General features: G+C 40.1%; 1 protein-coding gene across 2 annotated transcripts; it reads left to right on the plus strand.

Moving 5' to 3' along the window:
- Window positions 1-1,085: 1,085 nt before the first annotated feature.
- On the plus strand, window positions 1,086-18,141 carry tmem248 (transmembrane protein 248). 2 transcript variants are annotated; one of them, XM_040150118.1, is made up of 7 exons: window positions 1,086-1,492; window positions 3,330-3,488; window positions 4,186-4,474; window positions 7,712-7,862; window positions 9,533-9,716; window positions 12,952-13,133; window positions 14,538-18,141. In XM_040150118.1, exons 1-7 carry the CDS (start codon window positions 1,490-1,492, stop codon window positions 14,593-14,595), a joined length of 1,026 nt encoding a protein of 341 aa, XP_040006052.1. In that variant the 5' UTR covers window positions 1,086-1,489; the 3' UTR covers window positions 14,596-18,141. The 2 variants fall into 2 exon arrangements, with proteins under 2 accessions (XP_040006052.1, XP_040006053.1); XM_040150119.1 differs by having other exon boundaries at window positions 1,088-1,492; window positions 12,952-13,095.
- The last annotated feature ends 1,457 nt before the right edge of the window (window positions 18,142-19,598 follow it).

A 19,598-nucleotide genomic window follows, 5' to 3' on the forward strand; every position in this document is an offset into this window, starting at 1 on the left:
GCTCAGAGGAGAAGCAAAAACAATGGGGAAAAGGAAAGACAATAGGGAAAAAAATAGGGGAAAAATAAAGGGATAACAATAAATAAATGACATTATATAAAACTAAATAAATAAATGAAAATTCAAAATATAAAGATAGAATTGTTTATATGTCTAAAAAAAATAATGTGTATTTTTAAATATATGTAAATATACACAAATAAATGAATATATATAAATATATATAATTTATATTATTTTATAATTATTCTTTTTTATTTTGTTAGTTGTCTTCTTATTTCCACATTTATTTATTCTTTTATTTAATTTTCTTTCTATTTCCAAATAGATTTTCTTATTCTTTTACAGATGTATTATTTTTATGGCACTCCAAAGACTCCATGTCAGAGCTCTTACTGGTCTAGAAATAATAAAAATGTTTTGTGAGCAATTAAACGTGTGACAAGAATTAAATCCTACTCTAGTCCCATTTATAATTCATAATTTTCCTTGGTAAATACTCAGAGAGGTTCTTGACAGGTCTGGTGAAAAGAGCACCAACGCAGAAGTTACTACAGGTTGATACTGGTAATATAACCTTCTATGACTTCCAGAAATGGTACATTAATTGGGCTTCACTCATAATCACTCAACTATTTAGACTCTGCATCTTGCAATAGGTATTTTTAGAATACCTAAATTATTATCATTATTATTATTATGATTATTATGATTATTATTATTACAGTTATCGCCTTCAGTAATTGATATTTCCACGTTATTCGTGCATGGCTGTCATCTTCATCTTGACAGCTTTTGTAACTGACAGCTCCACAGTCAGTAACAAAACAAAACAAAACTACATAGTTGATGAAACAGGACAAAACACCCAAGTTAGACACACGAAACAAGCACACCTATCCGTCAGTTGCGCAACCCCGTTGCGCTTTATTTTTTTCCGACGGTACCTTAATGCAGCAAGGGCCTTCGAAAATGTGTAAACACGGTGAGCGCTAGTTCGTCGTCTACGAAAATTGCGTATGGGTCAACGTCCTCCAATGCATGGACGACCAATTTCGGGCGCACATTCTACGGAAATAACCAGAAGGCGGCGCTGCGGCGCTTCCACTACGCAGTGCGCGGGTACGCGGAGGAGATGTCGGCAGGGAGGACCCAGATATATTATTGACGTTATTCCAGGCTGTGCGCAAGAGACACTTCTCATCAGACCTGCAGTCAACTATAGAGCAAAGAATGGGAAGGAGTATACGTGGTGTTTTTAACGCTGAAAGCCTGGTTGTCTCCACCGAACACCGACTCTTGCTTTTCAGCGGTATATTCAGGAGGGACTAGCTCCAGGAAAGCAGGAAAGCAAGCAAGCGAGCGAGCGAGCAAGCAAGCAAGCAAGCAAGCTAGCAGTACAGGCTAGCTTGCTATCAAAACTGCTGCCTTTATTGTGGCCCGCAACGAAACTCCCAGCTAGCATCCGTCGCATGCACAGAAAGAGAAAATGGTGAGAACCGCTAATGTGTTGTTTCATTAAATTTAGCCAGCTATTTTGGCGACGTTATAGTTCGACCCTTAATATTTCACGTTTGTCGCATCTCGGAAGAATTGCCAAAGGGCCAGGTAGCTAGCTCATCGTGCTACAGGGTTGACAGCTTCTGTCACCTGGCTGGCTGCGCTGTCTTGTCTGGGGGGGAGCCAAACACAGCGCTTGTTTCAAAAACCCTTGCATTTTAAAGATGTTTGTTTTCCGCACTTTGTAGAATTAGAATTACCGTCCCTTTTTTAATAGTTAGGGTCCCTGCAGTTTGAAAGCATTAACGGTTTTTTTTTTTTGTTCCAACAAAGTGCCAACTTTTGAACTCTTGCTTCAGTACTTGGGACTTCAGTATTTGGGGGGAAGATAAACTCACATGGGGTCAACCAAGTACAACTTTCATGGAAACTAGCCTAGCTCGCTGTACTGACTGATGCGGTACGTTGACTTGAGGAATATGGCTAAAAGTCGTGCACAAGCAGGTAGCTACAACATCTCCCGAGTTGGCGAGACGTCCCAGGGTTGCCAAACTCACACATTTAGGAAGTATTTGCATAAACGGTTATCTTACTTCTGCAACACGGTGGAAACGCTAAAATAGCACGTTAAACTGCAAAAGACGATGGGCACAAGGGGTAGATTTTATTTGGTCAAACTTAAAAATATTTTAGACTGTAAAACTATTGAAGTGGCTGGCACATTTAAGAAATGAGAATCTTGTTTTCTGCCTTTTCATATGACATAGTTTCTCCTCTCACCTGCTCTGTATTTGGTGTACAGTGGATTACAAGTGTACAATATTTTTGCATCGTAAAGTTTTTACAGTATTTGTCTAAGCAAGCATTCCATCATCCTTTCATTAACAGATTTGTCTGTCATTTGTTTGACATGTCAGTTAAAAATTTTATTGTAAACCACAATGACACATGACACATCATTGCTATTTTGGGCCTTGAATGCAACCGACGCATTGGCTAAATTAAATGGATGGTTTTAAAAAGTTGTGACGACGAATGTCGCAGTGAAACATCACGATACTGCTAAAAGCATCTTGTTGAACCAGTTAAACCTGTTGATTTTAGGTTTCATGATTAGAAAATATAAGCAGCTGTTGTAGCATCAAACACTAGATACGTTTGAAAGGACCTGAAGTATGTACTTTAGCTGTTAAGATTTTGCTGTCTATAAATGTGTTGTTTTGGGGATGTGTTTTGATGATGGATAAATATCTCTCTTTATATTTTTGTCTTTAGTTGTAATGTTTGTGCTACTCTAAATTACCCTACATTGTGAAGCACATTTAAGAAACATTAATTGCGCAAAATGCACAATACACGTTTTTCTTTGTCAGCCCCTGTTGGCATGGCAGTCACAATGGTATATAACCTGTAAGAAGTCATCAGATTCTGAATTACATGTAGATTCAGATAAACTACCTTTAATTTTTGCATAATTTAACCCTAAATCTAAAACAAATCCACAGTGTCCAGGACTGCTATATGCTTTTTTTGAACCACATTGTCTGTCCCATTTTTTGTTTTTGAATGCATCGCATTTTGAATATTTTAAATGTACCTAATAAAGACTTAAGATAAGACACTTTTGGCCAAGGCAGCTGTTATCACTTCTTTAGGTCAGATTTATATATCTGTGACTTCATTATCTATACTGAATACATAGATACAGATAATGAATAATTTAAAGTGTTTGTGTCAAACGTTATTATTTAGCACTGTTGTTAGAAACCCATGTGATACACAAGATTATTGCTTACATGTCGGCACATTGTGTATTTGTCCATATGCAGGTGTACCTGTTGAATCCTATAGAGAACCTGAGAAGCTACATCAACAACCGTCCACCACTGGTCATTTTTATGATCAGTGTCAGTGCAGTGGCCATCGCCTTCCTGACCATCGGTTATTTCTTCAAAATTAAAGAGATTAAGTCTCCAGAGTTGACAGAGGTGAGGAACACCGTCACAGTTCTTTAAAAGAGATTCAGTTATATGGTATGCTCCTTTAAGTATCTCTCAAGTACGAGTAAAATGTGGTCACTGCTATTTGTAAATGTCATGTCTTGACCTTTGTGACCTGCTTTCTGCCACAAGGATGCATTTGCCCAAATTTTCTAGTCTCACCCACTTCAGTCTGCAAGGCTAGTTGAAACTCCTTTTAGTATGACAATTAGGGAATCCAGTTATCTTGATACACCGTGCAAGCTACACAGTACATTTGTCCCGCTTTCCACCTGGCTGTAATGTGCACATGACTATAAAGACCTTAATTGGAGAGAACAAAAAGTCAAATCCAGACAAAGTGTGAATATAGTGTGCATCCAATAGAAGGTTCACAAATGGAAATAAACCTTTGCATGTAAATATGAACAAGAAACATATGCAAATCAAAAAAGCCGTAGGTAGTGTCATACTTTGATGGACTGTAAGTATACCAGTGGATATAGCAAGGGGGTTGAAATGTTATCTGCTAATACATAACTTAAATATCATAAGGGAGGTTCTGTGCATGGTATTCCACATTTTGATGTGGAAAAGTAAAATATGATTTCATTGACACGTGCCAGTGCCAGGTGTAAATCAGATAATAGGTTAATCACAACATGTTGTCATGTCAAACAATCAAAATACACTTACTCTTTGTCAGGACTGGAACACCTTTCTGCTGCGCTTCAATGAGCTGGACTTTTGTGTGTCAGAGAATGAAACGATAAAGCACGGCCTGAACGAGTCGACCACGCCAGAGAGCATGGTTGTGACTAGCGGCCAGGCTCGTTCCAGCACACAGGCTCCCCTCCTGCTAGAGGATTCGGGCACCATCAACATCTCAGTCCCCATCACCCTCACGCTGGACCCCCAGCGCCCGTTTGGAGGGTACTCCCGTAATATCACCCATCTGTATGCCACAGTGCTGGGCCAGCAAGTGGGTCTGTCTGGTAGGTTGTCTTTATCATCGTCACTAGTTTATTTGCCAGTAGTCAGTGTTCAGAAGGAAATCTTTTTGTGTTAAGTGGAATTTAGGTAGGGCTGTAAAGATTAAGCAATAAATACTGGAAGCTACCATAGACAGCTAAAATAAAGGACCACAATTTGTTATAGCTCAATATATATCAGATGGTGACCAATTAGTGTAATCGTTGCTAAGTGCCCACACTGATGTTTCAGATTGGTTTAGACTCTCACTAAATCTCACAAAGCGTGAATTTTGCATACGGAGTGAATGCTATTGCTTGCAACCGCAAATCTTCTTATCTGCACTCTAGACTCAAACACACTGTCACAATAACAATGTCACAAAGACATTGATATTGCTACATGAAAAGTAAGAGTTATCTGCCACCTGGACTATTCTTGTGTGGTTGCTGTACAGAGGTAATTCATTCCTTTTGAGGGTGGGAGTTTGTCATTTCAGTGGGTTTTAACTTATGTCTCTGTGTAGTGACTTTACTTAAACTTAGTGAGCAAACAGTGTCGTCTTTGAGAAACATTAAGCTGTTCCCATTCAGTCCCCTTATAGGTTTCAGAAGGCAGGAGCGAAGTAAAATGTGAATACCGCTATCTTTGAATACATCACGTCTGCAAGCGTATGTATCTGTTTGTGAATATTTACTTTGGTCTCCTGTGGCGGCACATGAACATGTGTGTTTTCTTGGCATCTCGCTTCCGATGTATTTTGGCTCTACAGCTTCACAGGGAAAGAATTTAGGAACTTTGCAGATTTGCGTCTTCCAGGCTGGTCTTAAATCAGATGAATCAAAAATTACTAACATGAAATGCCTTGCTTGAATCAGATGTCATCTTTGAAGAAAATTAAATATGTAGTGGACGTGAGGGCTTTCCAAAACAAACATCATTGTCGTGAGGAAAAGTAAAATGGTCAATCTAAACAGGTTATTTCATTACCTAGTGACAGAGCAAATTGAAAGTTCTGTATCTATCTCTGTTCAAAGGAGATTAAATTCCCCTGGTAAGGCCAGGTAATTGTATTTGTTACAGCCTTACACACTGATATTAATCCTACCCAGACTGGCTTTATCTCTGGTTTTAGCTTTCTGTCTTTCAGGACATTTTGTCTCCAAATACTTGCTCTGTTTTGATAAGCTCTGGCATGCTCTAATAATTTCACCCCTAAGCGGATAGATAACTTAATTAACAATTTTGCAAAGACAGCCGTTCGCCTGCTTCAGAACCTTGTTTGTTGTTCTCTGTGTGGTGCTATAGTTGTTATGGGCTCAGCTTTTTGCCAACAACATGAATCTTGTTTTTAGATTTAAAAAGGCTCTAGAATGGATGAGCAAAGTCAACAAGGAGCTATGCAAATATTGTGTTAAAGCGAGCAAACAGACCTGTCTGAATAGGGCGTATACAGTACAAGGGGGGAATAGAGTATTCCTTGGAAATATCAACAGCAACTTTCATTGGTGCCTTGCAAAATCAATTAATGTTAGAAACTGCTTGAGACTAACTTTTTACATTGGTTGCACTGGTATGCCTAACCTTTTCATTTAGGTGCACCCAAAATGTGTCACTGCACCTTTTGGTGCTGAAATAATACATTTTAAGCTTTACCTTTTTTTTTTTTTTTTTTTTCAGTTCCCATACACATTGGTAATTTTTAACTCATCACATACATGATTGTAAAGAGGAATAATGGTGCAGTGCTTTGGCATCAATAAATGCAATGCATGAAGTTGGCCATTTTACTATATCAGAGCCACGGAAAATTGAACAAGCCATTCTTTAGCAAAGGCACATATTTCGGTCTTTTTATATGTTGAAGGCTCCGGCTCAGAGTCAGATGAGGGCATCTCTGCCGCTGTTTCCCACACAATCTATGGGAAACGCTGGGATTAGACATTTTACCAGGGACAGGGGAGACAGGTGTTGGAGCGGTAAACCTGCGCTGATGATGTCGAGTCTGGACTGGGCCTTTCAGGGTCGGGGACAGGTGTAACGGGCACCACGGCATTTTTCTTGACGGAAAAAAAAAATAGATACATCTCTTAATTTTGAAATATCAGTATCATTTAAGGTTGTGATGTCGCTGGAGGAGGAGTACAGGGGGCAGTTTCACACATACACACACCTACACTTATTTTCCCCACCCCACCCACATTCAGCAAAGAAGAATATCAGTGTCAGAGACAATCAGAGGCAGGACAGGGGCCGGTTTTGTCAGAATACGGATGGGCGAAAAAAAAATAATGCTACACACATACACACACACAGAGAGAGAGACCTGGTAAATGTCGAGCGCACCGTTGCGACCAGTGACAATGTTTAGTCGCACTTGACAGAGTTTTGGTAGCATGTGTGACCTAAATGGATGCACGCTGGAGCCCTGATTATTTATGAAGTAATATAAAAATTGTATTTAAAAAAATCATTGTGCATGGATGTGTATACAAATCTTTTGTTAAGTAGACCAGCCTATACATTAGATATTATTTTTGACGTCCTGATTGGTTTTCTGCAGAAATGCTCATCTTGAATTATGGTTGCCATGTCTGCTTCTCCATCTAATTAACCTTCAAGTGTATTTTGAGAGAGAATTTCTTAGATCAAGCACGTGATGAATAACTAGAATAACTAGAAAGTTCAACAGTTGTTTGACTTTGCGTGTGAAAACTGGAGTTACTTTCGCTTTGAGACTCATTGTTCATGGTTGTCCGCCTACATCTATCCTCAATCACACCCACGAGTCCACTCAGTCTGAATGATAATCTTATAATCCCCTTTGCCGTTTGATAAATATTGCATAAGCCAACAATCGTTCTGTCATTTGTTATCAGGGGAGAAGCTTGGTATGACATCAAGTACTGCTGCTGTGGCTGTCCTCGGTCTCCTGCTGTGGGGATTGTATGCATGCTTTGTAGATTGTTTTAGGCTCCAGTATTTTCCTCAGAGATAGGAGGCGCTTCTCTCAAGGCGTGTAGGTTTTTTTTCGCCTGATTGTGGTTAATCTCAAGCAATTATTCCCATGTCAACATAAGAATTACAAGAGGTGGATATGCAAGTTAAAGACATGTGAATTGTGGTCATGGATGGGTTTCATAAATATGCGAGGCTGTTTCGAAAACAACTCAGTGTGGAGTTTGACGTCCACGTCTAATCATGTAAATCTTATACTAATCTGTTATGCTCTCGTTGTAAAGTCACGTTTTTGTGTTTAGGACGGGAAGCCCATGAAGAAATAAACATCACTTTCACCCTGCCCGTATCCTGGAACTCAGACGATTGTGTGCTGCACGGACACTGCGAGCAGGTGGTGTTCAGCACTTGCATGACCATCACAGCGGCCAGCAATATCTTCCCAGTCACAGTGTGAGTTGGACCGCCTCCCTGACTCATGGGAAGGCACTTTATATCTCTGCCTAGAACCCCAGAGCTGGGTGGTAACTGACTAAATGAACTAGAGTATCCTAATGTTTTTATCTTCACATCATTTCTCACTGTGTTTTTGGGTATGACTTTTAGTGCATCCATACAGTGTTTAAGCAATTACAGTAGTTGGTGATATGGTCTCTGAGAAAAAAATACATGAGTGTTTGGATGAGTATGAAGGCAAAACACATAGAGGTATTTATTGTTCCTTACAATCGGCTACAACAAATCTAAATCAGATCAATCTAATACTAAAAGCTGAACTGATTTTTGTAGATTCTCATCATCTTCATGGTGGTGTTTTCTTAGATGTTATGTCTGCACATCTATTTCAGTCTCATTTTTATATTTGTTAGCAGTTAGCAAATGAAATTATTATTCAAATTTCTTTCACAGGATTTGCAGTGGCATTGTCCCTATGGTCAGATAGCAGTTACACATGGTGTAATATAACCAGAGACGGTTGCATTTTCAGCTTCTTTATTTGAAGCTGGCAACCATCAGCTGGAATGGCAAATGTTGCCAGCAGATTTTAAAAGCTATAAGTGATAAGAATTCATCCCGTGAGTTGGTACTACAACTCATTTGCTGTTGTCTGGTAATGTTTAACTTGCTCTGCTAGCCTGTAACGTTACAGCCATTACAGTTCTGTAATGGTGTCTGTAACACTCAGCCGAATGCAGTTTTTTTAGAGAGTCTAAATCACCACTCCGCTCTCCCTAGTTCGCAGCTAGGTAGTCCCGTCTGTTGTTCTGCGTGGGGTTCCAAGCCAGGCTGCCACCGAGGTAGCGGTGGCTGAAATCTCCCCACGCCCTAGTAGCTGTGATTCTAAGGAGACTTGTTTCACATCATGTTTCACAAATGATTTTCACATGCAAATTAGGAATTTACAAGCCCTGCAGGGCCCTCGCACGCTCGTGCACGGGGCATAAGTGTGTTGTTTGTTCTGATTAGTGAAACGTGTCAAAATGAGCGAGAGGAAAGGATATCATGTAGGAAATGCAGTATGCATGACGGTAATTGGGTGTAACAAGCACCAGGACCTTTTGAACCTTAAGGGGATGAGCAGCAGCTTGTCTTATCAGTCTGTGAAACTATGACGATAGCACTGCAGCCGCAGTGGAGACTGAGAGCTGTCAGCAGTGTCATTTAGCTTAATCAGATGTCAGATATGACTTTGTTATAGGTAGTTTCTGCATTGCTTTCAGAGTGGACAGCCCCTTTGAATGTCACACTGTAGTATCTCACTTAAGTAGAAAGTATTAGTGTTAGTTGTCTTGGATACTACTTTGGACCTCTTGGGGTCCAAAGATTAACTGCACTTTTGAAAATGAAAACTATTAAAGTATAGATAATTATCTACAATTCTGCCCTAGTATATAGATTTTTGTTTTACTGTTATATACGGTGTAGCCCTGTGAATTTTATTTTCTTTAAAATGTCCAATATTAAAAACAAGACATCATGAAATAATCACGGGTAAATACAAAGCAAGATATAAATGGGTCAATAAATTCTTGAACATTTCCTGCTGTAACTACCATAACCACCTAACGTGAAGAGTTCCAAAACACGGGTCAATGAACAACAGTCTGTTTTTTGGTTTGTAGGCAGCCGCCACACTGCGTGCCGGAGACATACACCAATGCTACATCTTGGTACAAGGTGTTCACCACAGTCCGCGACTCAGATACCAAGTACAGTCAGGACTACAACCCCTTCTGGTGTTACAAAGGAGCCATCGGCAAGGTGTACCACGCCCTCAACCCAAAGCTTACTGTCATTGTTCCAGATGTGAGTCACTACCCCCTTATTTTCCGATGTCAAACATTATTCAGATTAACAGTTTTTATTTTATTTAACAAGGTCTGCCTTCTGCCACTTGTATTGATTTCTGTAAATTATTCCTAATTTCTCATTTTCTATTAATTTGCCTTATTTATAAATTTAAAAGTTACTATACCGACAAGATTACAGTGTTGTGACATTTTTGTTAAACATAATTACTAATTGATGAAACAGGATGCCAGATGATTAGAGGTGAATACAGTTAGGTACTTAAGTATTTGAACAGTGACAGTTTTCGTAATTTTGACGCTGTACACCACCACAGTGGATTTGAAACAAAGCTATCAGGATGCTATTGAGGTGTAGGACAAAGGACACCCTTTTCAGGACAGTGATGTACGCATCTTGGCCAGAGAAGACCGATGGTTTGAAAGAGGAGTGAAAGAAGCCATCTTTGTCAATCTCAAACAGCCGTCACTAAACAGAGGAGGTGGGTCTGAGACACCACCTGTCAGCCACCTACAATGCAGTTTTAAGTTCACTCCCCAGACAGCTGAGCAGCCATCCACACCAGGACTCGTGACGGCAGCGACTCACATGATGACCGGGAGGGTCAACAACTCACGTGACCCCAACAACTAGCAAGTGTTGCTGATCCCACCAGAGGACAAATACCTGGAACTCCCCGCTAGTCAGTTCCTTCTCCACACTCTTCTCTTCCCATCATTCTGGTACAATTTAATCCTGGTTTCATCTGTCAAAAGAATCTTGTTCCAGAACTGGGCAGTTTTTTTTTTTGTTTTTGTTTGTTTTGTTTTTTTTAGAGGGTTTCTGACAAAGGCTAATCTGGCCTTTCTGTTCTTGAGTGTTACCAGTGGTTTGAACCTTGTGGTAAATCCTCTGTATTTACATTCATGAAGGTGGCTCTTAATTGTAGATGTGACAATAATACACCTACGTCCTGGAGAGCGCTCTTGACCCGGCTAGATGTTGTGAAGGGGTTTTTCTTCGCAAAGGAAAGGATTCTGTGATCATCCACTTCAGTTGTTTTGAGCTCACCAATGTATTCCGTCTTTTTAAGAATGTACAAAATTGTTGATTTGGCCACTCCTAAAGTTTCTCCCAACTGTCTGACAGGTTTGTTTTGTTTTTTCAGCCTAATGACGGCCTTCATTTGCACTGACACCTATATGTACCGCATATTGAGTGTTCCGGTGAACAGCTACGAAATGCAAATCCAACACTTGGAATCAACTCCAGACCTTTTATCTTCTTCATTTGTCATGAAATAGCGAGGGATCAGGCCACACCTGGCCATGAAAGTTATTGTCAGTCAGTTGTCCAATTACTTTTGACACTAAGAAAATGAGGGACTATGAAAAAAAAATTAGCTAAATTTTTATTAAACCCCTTGAATTAAAGCTGAAAATCGACACTTCAGTCACATCTTGATGGCTTCATTTCAAATCCAATGTGGTGGTGTACAGAGGCAAAATTACAAAAATTGTGTCACTGTCCAAATACTTATGTGCTTAGCTGTATCTCTTACATTATGTTCATTTAGCATTTTATACCTGACTTAACATACACTTTCTTTTCTAAAATGTTATATTTTTAAAGTCATTGTAGCACAACACAAGAAAAATACAGGAAAAGCCAAATATGTCAGCAGGATTGTTTATTATAACTATTCAGGTGTTTTGAAAGCAGGGTGTAGAATCCTGCTTGCAAAGTAAATAAATGACTAAGTTTAATTGCACAGGAAATCTGAAGAGCTCATCCATTTATAAGACAAGGTAAATTTGACCAAACACAAAGTCCATTCTGAAAGCCATTTAGTCTTCTATACTGATGGCAGTAGATGACAATGATCCCACTGACAAGAGTGTAAACTGGGCACTGAATGGTCCAGCGAGCCTTAAAACAGTGTCACAATATATGCTGTGCCTGCACGGTTACCTGATCTCAGCGCACTTGAACACACAGAGGATTCGGGAGTGGCGCTTGAGACAGCCTTTCCCACCATCATCAACAAAATAACAGAGAAATTATTTGACACTTCCTTACTTTTTCCTTTTAGTTTGGCAAATGGAGCCTAAACGGCTGTAAAATTTCTGGGAATGTCTCATTTCTAGCTACGTTTTATGTCTTTACTCTTCAGATTTCCTGTGCAATTAAACTTAGTCTTTTATGTACTTAGTAAAAAAAAAAAACTCTTAAAAAATCTTTGATATCAAGTGACATGAAGTTATATTAAACAACAGCCAGTCATTTTTATCCTGAAACAGAGCGCCACTAAGTTATTTTTAAGACTCCTAGTCATGTAATTATTAAGTTGGCCATAAGGGAGAGTGGTATAAACTGTGATATGGATTTGGCAAACCACATATAATTGGTCTGACGGTAGAATTTTAAATGTCACCTCCCATGTACAAAGGAGAGGGGGGGGGTAAGGTGGACATTATACCTTTTTATTTGACAGTAGACAGTTTAGAGAGAGGGGTGTGACATGCCACGAAGGTCCCCCAACAGGAAATCGAACTATGGACGTCGCCGGTTATGGTATGCGCCATTGCACTTATCAAACATTACTCAAACCTGAGTTCTGAGTCAGAGTCATGTTTGATAATGGATTCGGACGAGTAGCTCCAGGAGTGGTGTGGAGAGAAAAACCGTAATCCACTCATTGTTGCGTGAGTTATTGACTCGACTCTGCCCTCGTGGTGAGAAGAAGAAAAAAAAAACAGCGGTGGAAGGACATTAACTGTGCATACATGGTGCCTATTCAGAACCAGCAAACACTGGATCCATAGTTCAATATGAAACTGCAAATATGTCACTCAAAAAACAAAATCCCAAAGTGGCGCTGCAGGTGTTGTTTGAAAATGAGGCAAAAGAACACATGCATGTAGTATCAGCTATGCAGTATAAGGTCTTCCTGCACATGAGCTAACTACATTAAAAGTTAACTGACAAAAACTCTAGTCGGTAAAAAACTAGTCCCACACTCTCGTACAGCATTTAAATCACAGTCTATTAAAGTAATGATTAAACGAATATACTGTGATATAACGTGCTCTGTATTGTAACCCAGACCCGGTAGGTACTGGCAGTGATCAGTTATGTCGCATCTAAAGGACCTTGTGTGTAGGCAGCACGTAGAAAAATTGCCTTTCGATTTTAATAAAACCTTCGGTTAACCTGGGATGTTTGATGCTTTTTTCCCCACATCTCTTACCAGGACGACCGTTCCCTCATCAACCTGCACCTGATGCACACTAGCTACTTCCTGTTTGTCATGGTCATCACTATGTTCTGCTATGCAGTCATCAAGGGGCGGCCTGGCAAAGTGCGACAAACCAACCCTGACTTCTGCCCTGAGAAGGTACAACAGACACCAGCAGTGCTATATGACGTGAACAGGTAGTTTCAGCCAAGCATCAATTGACCACTGATCGGTCAAAGACATGATCCAATCACACGTCTGATTTTCTGCTAATTTTCCAAAATATACGGATGCCTATATGTTATGGTTGTATTTTTGTATGTCTTGTGAAAATGTGGCACATTGACTCGTCATCGCTTAAGAAACGGGGAGCCCGTATTAATACTGCCGATGTTGACATAAACATATTTGCAAATTATGCTTCAGCTGGTAATGTTTAAAGTGATTAAAGCAGGAGGTGAGTTCTCGGTAACTCCACACGAAAGCCACAAAATCTGGGAGCACATTGCTACGGGCTGCTGACGGTCCTTGGGCTGTGCCCCGGTACGTGCATATGTCACATCTGCCTCCCAAGGTTAAAGGAGGATTGTCCTCGCCGGTCTTATTGCTTGTTGCAGCACAGCGCGCACGACGGCATTACCCACATGTATCACCTTTCCTCACAGCCACTTTACAAGGAGCCGGCTCACACCAGTTTCGCAGATAAACAATTTTGAGCTAGGTCAGCATGCTCTGACTCATTGTCTGAGTCAGGCCAAACAGATGGCTTTGAGTGCCGCGTTGGGGTAACAACAGAACAAATTATACTGTTTTTGGATACAGGCAGGTGGGGGTGGAGCCGAGCTTAAAGTTCCGCTGATCTTCATCCAAGAGCTCACTGTGACTGCTTCAGTTTGTGCTGTTCCTCCCTGCGATTTTTAAAACCATGTCCACCGACCAAATAGCACAGAACGAGTCCATATCTTGTACCCTTGACCTGTTTTTTTTATTTTTATTGAAGAATAGCCCCGCCAGTGAAGCGCCACTAACGCGGGGACAAATACATGATGGAAATCCAGATTTCTATCACAATTTTGCGGCATTTTGATGCCAGCTAACCAGTGTTGCGTTTCGGTACCGTAAAAGGGAAGTTTCAGCGGGACTTGAGACGTCCTTGACTTTGAGAGTCACAGTTTGTCTGTTGAAGAGATTTTGAAGTCCTTACATGCATAATTCATTTAACCACCACATTTAGATTTAGGATTTGAAAATTTCTTAATTCGGCAGCTTCTGGTGGTAATATCTAAAATGAGACTTTAGCAGCAATGTTATATATATATATGCTACTATATACAGTAGTTACAGTTGTCAGAATTACCTGAAGAAATCTTATCAAACTTAAATAATCTTTTCTGTCATCTTGCATTCATCTGATTTCACTGCTCTTGTCCATGGTGCCAGTTTTTGTGGTGATGTGTGTGTGTGTGTGTGTGTGTCTTCTCTCTGTCAGGGATCGTTGACTGTTTTGTTGTTGTTGTTGTTGTTGTTGTTTTTGTTGTTGCATGCGGTAATCTCTGTCACGAGGTTGCCAGCTGCGCTAAAGTGCATTTCTTCTGTTGCAGGTGGCGCTGTCAGAGAGTTAAAAAGGCATCGGAGAGCTATGTCAGAACTTACCTGTAACATGGACAAACTCAAAGAAACAGAAGAAATAAAAATAAACATACCAGTTGCCTAGTGAACCCTGGAAATACAATAAGGGACACAAAAGCTCTGTGAATGCATTACTCTTGCAATGTTGGGTTTCTCCAACCAAAGATATACAAGTGCCTGTATCTGTGGTGTAAATATTTGTAGGAATTCTGATATTCTGTGCAAAACCTTTTTATTTTGGTTTTATTATTATTATTATTATTTTTGCCTGAATCCCCTTGTGCCATGTCAGAACATGCAGTACGTAAACAAAGCAAGAGGCCAGACTCAAGAAATACATTGCCATTTTTCTAGCCGTTATTTAGTCTCATTTTATCAAGCAAGATGGGGGGGGGGTATTTTCAAACCCCAGAGAGGGTGGGTTATACACAACATATATTATAGATTTCAGATATGAGTTTCCGCTGTAAATGTTTGTTTGAGGTGGTTTTGAGATATCTATAAAGTATTTTTATCTCCCATGATGAGGGAGCATGATGTTTAGTCACTTGAAATATGTTTAAGTGCACTAAATATGCTTGGACACCGGGGTTGAGATATTTGCTGGAGGACGAGATGCTTGTGAAACAGTTGTAATTAAATCTTCAGTATGCACTTGGCATTGCAGCTTCATCAGGGAAGAGAATGAATGTAGCGTGTTTGTCTGCACCAAACTCAGACTCACACAGAGTCTGATCAGAATTTGGACATTTCATAAAACCCATTCAAAAGTAGCTTTGCATAATTAGTTTTTTATTTAATTGAACTCTGAATGGTAATCTCTCTCTACCAAATTAAATATCCATTTTCCCCTGTGTGTCTGCAGTGTCAATAAACTTGGAGTAAAGTACTTAGATAAATGCACTGTGCACATTAATATACAGTATGAACAGACTACAACATCAACAACAGAAACATGAATGAGTCCCATTGTAATAGCAGTTAAATAAGATGCAGAACCTGTGGTTTGTGTTGAAAACTGTTGTTGTTTTTTATTTTGAGACAAGTGGAAAAGTGTCCCACCTAAAATATATAATTTTTTGCCTTTTGTTTTTCTCTCCTCTGTGGCTTCATCACTCACCTGCCTCTTTTCTTTCATTGGCTGCCAGTCGCTCTTCAGCAGTTTTGTTGTTTTGGCTCCTACACTTATGTGATGTTCTTCTTTGTTGCACCTGGATGAAGCAAAACATTATCTTGCCTTACCCGCAGTAGCACATGATTGACTTGCTTGCTTAAAAATAGGCAGGGGAGATCATTTTCTCTCTTTCCAACATTAACCTGTCAATCCCTTCGTCCACAGCCACCTCTCTCTCTCTTTGTTCTATTCCGGTAACATGAGTCGTGATCTTTGTCCTATTAATTTAAATGTCAAGTGGCCCTTGAGTTATTGTATTTTAGGATGCTTTTCAATTACTTGTGCTTTTATTTTAAGCAAATCAAAACCAGTTGCACGTGTTCAAGTGTTTGCATAGTTGGTTCACCTTAAGATTTCTTGCACATTTTGTGTTATGTGGTCCCGGGGAGAAGTTTTTATTTTTATTTTTTTATTTCTTTGGTCCAAGATCACATGTTAACTGTTTGATCTGACACATTCGACTCCTCCTAAAAATAAATATAATTATAAATTAACACATTATATTTAAATAATTAATATATTTATGATTAGATAATTTAAGTTTTATTATTTTGTAGTACAACAAAATGTGCAGAAACTCACTTGGTGTGTGAATGTGTGTGCGAGTGAGTTCGGAAAAATGTTAGATAAATAAAGGCGGCTTTAGACTGTGATTCCCGGAAAGCTCGTTCCAAGCGACTAAGCGACCGGATGCCTGAAAGAGTGATGGGACTTCTTCAGTGCACAAGTCTATATTGACTTGACTGGGCGCAGAAATAAAACAAGCTCAGCTCCCTTGACATGCACAGAGAAAATTTTGCACATTTTTATGAGTTGTCGTGACTGTGGTGTGCTGAAAATCTAAACTGTAGCTTTAAGGATGAAATTTTCGCATTTTGAGAGCATGGCAGACTTTGACAATCACTTATTCTAAATGTACTGCAACACATTGGATTTGCAATAAAGGGAAAACAAAATAGTAGTCTAATTAGATCAGGTTAAGATTGTTAATGTTAAAATCCCGGGTCACCAACCCTCTGTCCACTGTGGTGTTTTGACACAAATGTAAAATCTATTAAATTTGTCCGAGCTCATCTAAAAACAGTCTTTGCCCAGAGAAGATGCAGAGAAGATGCAGTATCAAGTCCAAACCCACCTACAGTCTTAAAGGAAAACAAGAGAGTAACAACAATCTAAGTCCGCCTTTAATATATGTTATGTATGGCTTTTTTCAATAGCAGTTACTGATAGATTTTACTTACCTCTGTGTTATAATTTCGTTCCATAATTGATGTACCTGTTGAATGTACTTTTTGATAAGAAGCATAATCTAAATCTGAGATGCAAGAATTCCAAGTGATTTTTTGTTTTTGTTTTTCTCTTTTCTGTTTAAAAAGGCTTTACTTGAATTGTGTTTTGGTTCGAGTGGTATTCATATAAGGTGTATCTTCTTGTGGCAGAAATGAATCTCTTGTCACGTTATTGTATCAGACAGTTTGTACATTTATTGTTTGATTTTCATGTGCGTGTACGTGGGGGAGTGAAAGGTGTTAGGTTTTGGTCCTAATGGTTGTGATACCGTCTTCTCTCCACGTTGAATGACGCTAGGACAAGTCTTCCTGATTCCGATGTGTGTCCTATTTGAGCATGCATCTGTTGCTTTCACGCTCATCGCTGTCTCCTTGCGCGCTCACGATCGGGCTCTTTCGAAAGAATCCGGCAGGTCTCACTGGGCGGTTGGAGATTTTCGGTTGTTCGATGGGAAGCGGGTGGGGTTCGGCGGGGTGTACGTGAGCGAAGGGAAGTTGAAGATGTGAGTGAAGCATGCCACATTATTGCCAAATTGTCATAATTAATGTCGATGACATGCATTTACTTGCGTCTTATCCCTCTTTCTGTGATCTACTATTTTTATCATCTTTGGTTAGAATTGCATCTCTGATTGCAAAATGCCTTAACATTGTCCAGTTTCATTTGCGTTTCCTTTGTGTGTTGTTATATATCACGTATTGCAAAACGCACCGGCTTTCCAGAACAAATTCAAACACACACTACTCATCACCTCTGAGCTACACGAAGCTCGAATGACCACGCTTGCTGTTGTAGTTTTGAATCTACTCCACCATATCACCGAGGACTGGAGGGAAAACGGTGGAGGGATGTTTTTCTCTAAAGTTCCGACATCTCACAGCAATCTTGGCTCTACATTATGTTATCCTTTCTGTAATATTAGGAGCGCTTACAGGCTAGTATTAAGCCAACTCTGTGCCTTCTGCACTATCGAGCTGCATCCCGCTCCCTGTACATACAGTAGATAGGACCTTAGGTTTAATGTGGCTAGGATGTCATTCAAATCCTTTTTCCTCTCCAGTGGAACTGCTGTAAATGAAGTTTAAATAAACTGTCTCTAAAGATCAACATCACATTGTCCCTGGCACTCCTTTTATACCCCGCCACATAGTCTCTATCTGTTTCTACAGCGGAAATAACTTCAACTAATCTGCTTGTACTGGAAGTAAAATTCCATGGAAATATTAAGTGCTAGAGGTCCATGTGTCAAGCTGTCTTAAAGTTAAAACAAAAATCCGGCCGTATTCAGTATTTTGGTTATTGTCAAATTCCATTAAAAGACCAAAAAATGCATTAGTCCGTCCTTCTTCAGCCCATCTGTGGCTTATAAAGCCTTAAAAACAGCTCAAAAATACATAGTTTCATTTTAGAAAAGCGGTTTATTATTTCCAAAAACAGCTGGACACTTTTAACTTTTAGCAAATGTTATCCAACAAGAGAAAGACAGTGTATTTGTTTCAGCTAAAGGAAACTATAGCGCCCACGCTCATTCTAATACAGGAACATGTCACTCAGTGAAGTGTGGCTCACTGATGTGTCTTTAATAGCGTCTGGAAGACACACAGAGGTCTAGGACACAAAGGAAGCTGTGTCAGGCTTAGGGTAGACAGGCAATACTTGCTAGTATTATCAGTTCATTGGTGATTTTAGTCTTTCCATGGAATTTGTTGACAAGGAAAAAGACAGAATTTCGCCAGACTTATCCCTGAAAGTTAGATTCCGACTCCTGACATTTGCGCAATCTTAGTTTTGTGAATTTAAAAGGGTCTCAAATGTTTCTCAAGCCAAGCCGCTTTAAATACATGGTGTCATTTTGCTGGTTGTCGTTGGAAGAAATGATGAAAAGTTCCTCACACACTCAAAGGGCAGATGGCAGCAGGGCAGAATTACCAAGCAGGCCTAACCATTGCCGGTCTTGATGAGCAAAGGTCAAAGTGGCCCTGGAGACCCGAAAACCACCAAGCAGACCCATCTGGCCCGGTGGCAGCCCCTGAACGGGCTGCTCTGAAAACGGGATGAAGGTGTAGCTCCAAGAATATTTGGAGCAGAAGCGGAGCTGCCGCCGTGCGGGACGTCAACAATGCAACAGTTTCCATAATGCCAGAAAACCTTTCCATTAAAAAAAAAAAAAAAAAAGATGTTCAACATGTTAGGCCATTCTAGCTATAGGGTTGACAGGGTCAGTGGGTTCGTCGGTCAGCTTTCCACTGGGGTGGTTTAAGAAAGATTAGCTTTTGTGTAGCACTGTTTTTGCTCCTCCTGATTTGTACCCGTGCCCTGACTGTCAGCTTGCATCCAGGAGGTGGGCAGAGACAATAAACAGCTCTTGAGTACAGTGTCCTGGAACATTTTTGTTTGAGCAATCCCCCCTCCCCTCACTAACAGAACCGAGCACAACAACAGGCCGTTTGCCCACAACGCAACCAGCTGAGACCGAGCAATTTACAGCCAGTCGTGACGCACGCTGGATAATCCGAATCAAGAAAGGTTCGCTGTCGGCAATATTGCCCCTTACAGGACAGGGTTGGCA

This window comes from Xiphias gladius, chromosome 17, assembly GCF_016859285.1.
Source record: "Xiphias gladius isolate SHS-SW01 ecotype Sanya breed wild chromosome 17, ASM1685928v1, whole genome shotgun sequence".
NCBI classification, from domain to species: Eukaryota; Metazoa; Chordata; class Actinopteri; order Istiophoriformes; family Xiphiidae; genus Xiphias; species Xiphias gladius.